The following is a 2470-nucleotide window of genomic DNA, read 5'->3' as shown; positions in this document are numbered from 1 at the left end:
GTAAAAAATTAAGAGGTTGATCATGAGATGAAGGGAAAAGATATATAGGAGATGATTAATCAAGACAAATCACTTCGCGAAAGCTAGCTAGGTGGTCAAATTCATGATTCGATGCCCTCTGTGGTCGCCATACATATATGTATATATCAACTTTTCCTAAAAGTAGAAAAGAGATACTACAAAGTTAAGGAGCAGAAGACCCACTAATTTCTTCTCAAAACAAAACACCTCTCAGTGTCAGTCCAAAAACAAAACTCCAAAAGAAACATACAGTAACCCATCACTCCAATTATTTCAAACCCCACACACACCCTTTCTTTCTGCACATCCCATGATTCAATCCAAATAAATCCCTCCCTTCCCTCTCGTTCCCCAGAGCAAGAAGTACTGCTAGCTACCAACCAAAACATTAAAAACATGCCAGCCTCTCGAGCACTACTTGTCTTGGTGGTGGTAATGTTATTACAGCTTGCAATAAGCGACACCGCCACCAAAACCTCCACCAACACCTCTACCGCTACCACTCATCATGGCAACATTTCCAAAGCCGAAACCAAAACCACTTTATACCCTGATTTTCAACTCTTGAACGTGAAACAAGCATTAACAGAAACAAAAACAAGGCCCATAAAACCATCCCAGTATCAAGAACTATTCAAGACCAATCCAAATGATAGCGAAAGTACCGGGGGAAAGCAGAAACTGAAACTTGTCCACAGAGACAAGGTATCTTTCAGCAACCAGTTACATAACCATAGCCACGTTTTTAATGCACGCATGCATAGAGACGTGAAGAGGGTGGCTAGCCTTATACACCGCCTTTCAAGTGGCAGCGCCGCCAAGTATGAGGTAGAAAATTTTGGGTCAGATGTGGTGTCAGGCATGAACCAAGGTAGTGGAGAATATTTTGTTAGGATAGGACTTGGTAGTCCGCCGAGAAGTCAATACATGGTTATTGATTCGGGCAGTGATATTGTTTGGGTTCAATGTAAACCTTGCACCCAATGTTATCACCAAACCGACCCGCTATTTGACCCGGCAGACTCAGCATCATTTATGGGTGTGTCTTGTAGCTCGGCAGTTTGTGACCGGGTGGAGAATGCGGGTTGTAATTCGGGTCGGTGTCGCTACGAGGTATCATATGGTGATGGATCGTATACAAAAGGGACTCTTGCCCTCGAAACACTTACATTTGGACGAACTGTGGTTCGAAATGTGGCTATCGGATGCGGGCATAGTAATCGGGGCATGTTTGTTGGTGCTGCCGGCTTATTGGGTCTTGGAGGTGGATCCATGTCATTTATGGGTCAATTGAGTGGTCAGACCGGGAATGCATTTAGTTATTGTTTAGTGAGTAGGGGGACTAGTACAAATGGATTTTTGGAATTCGGGTCTGAAGCAATGCCCGTGGGAGCTGCATGGATCCCTCTGGTTCGAAACCCGCGGGCACCGAGTTTTTACTATATCAGACTTTTGGGTCTCGGAGTTGGAGGAACGAGAGTGCCTATATCTGAAGATGTATTCCAATTAAATGAACTGGGAAGTGGAGGGGTTGTTATGGACACTGGGACTGCTGTGACTCGGTTCCCTACGGTGGCTTACGAAGCGTTTCGTAATGCCTTTATTGAGCAAACCCAAAACCTCCCCCGGGCTTCTGGAGTATCCATATTTGATACTTGTTATAACCTATTCGGGTTTCTGTCAGTTCGGGTACCGACTGTTTCATTTTACTTCTCAGGCGGGCCAATCCTAACCCTTCCAGCAAATAACTTTTTAATTCCAGTGGATGATGCAGGAACCTTTTGTTTTGCATTTGCTCCTTCCCCATCGGGGCTTTCCATCCTCGGAAACATTCAACAAGAAGGGATTCAAATTTCTGTTGACGAAGCTAATGAATTCGTAGGTTTTGGCCCCAATATTTGCTGAGTAGGAATTTTGCTAGTCTTTAATTATAGTTACAATGATATTTATTATGGGTAAGAAGTATTATAGTATACACATACATAGTTAAGAAAGGGTATGTGTTAATATCCTGTAATGTTTGTCCTAGTATTGAAGTGTTATTTTATATAGTATATGAAACTAGAGCTATGCCTTTTCTCCTTGTGAAGAAGTGTGCACAGATCAATGTAATTAATGGTTGATAAAGATTATGCAAAAGTGGTGATTATGATTAAACAAAAGATCAGAGTTTAATAGTCAAACATTCCCAGCTGAAATTCTCCAATGGTCAAAATCATGATCACCAGAAAAGATAATTTGCATGGGTAATAGGCCATCCATGGTAGGATCCAAGAGGCTGCTTTTACACCCATTTTAGCATACCAGACGTCTCCAATAGTGGGTGGAACTGACCCCAACACTGATTTTTGCTCATTGCCTACCACCTTTATTTCCCGTCTTCATAGTACAGAGAGATTCCTCTCCCTTTCTCATCCACAAGTCTATGGCGGTACTGTTAAAATCATGA

The 2470-nt window shown here is 42.5% G+C and overlaps 1 protein-coding gene across 1 annotated transcript; it reads left to right on the top strand.

Annotated features, from left to right (window-relative positions):
- Positions 1-256: 256 nt before the first annotated feature.
- On the top strand, positions 257-2183 carry LOC105124574 (protein ASPARTIC PROTEASE IN GUARD CELL 2-like). Its single transcript, XM_011024640.1, has one exon. The coding sequence runs from the start codon at positions 418-420 to the stop codon at positions 1924-1926; it is 1509 nt and encodes a 502-aa protein (XP_011022942.1). The 5' UTR covers positions 257-417; the 3' UTR covers positions 1927-2183.
- Positions 2184-2470: the final 287 nt, after the last annotated feature.

Source organism: Populus euphratica, unplaced genomic scaffold (assembly GCF_000495115.2).
Source record: "Populus euphratica unplaced genomic scaffold, PopEup_1.0 scaffold35.1, whole genome shotgun sequence".
Taxonomy (NCBI): Eukaryota; Viridiplantae; Streptophyta; class Magnoliopsida; order Malpighiales; family Salicaceae; genus Populus; species Populus euphratica.
Note: the sequence above shows the minus strand (reverse complement) of the source record. Positions and strands in the feature narration are given on the sequence as shown.

Bases quoted from the DNA above. Each gene is read 5' to 3' on its own strand.
- LOC105124574 (XM_011024640.1), top strand. From the start codon at position 418: ATGCCAGCCTCTCGAGCACTACTTGTCTTGGTGGTGGTAATGTTATTA.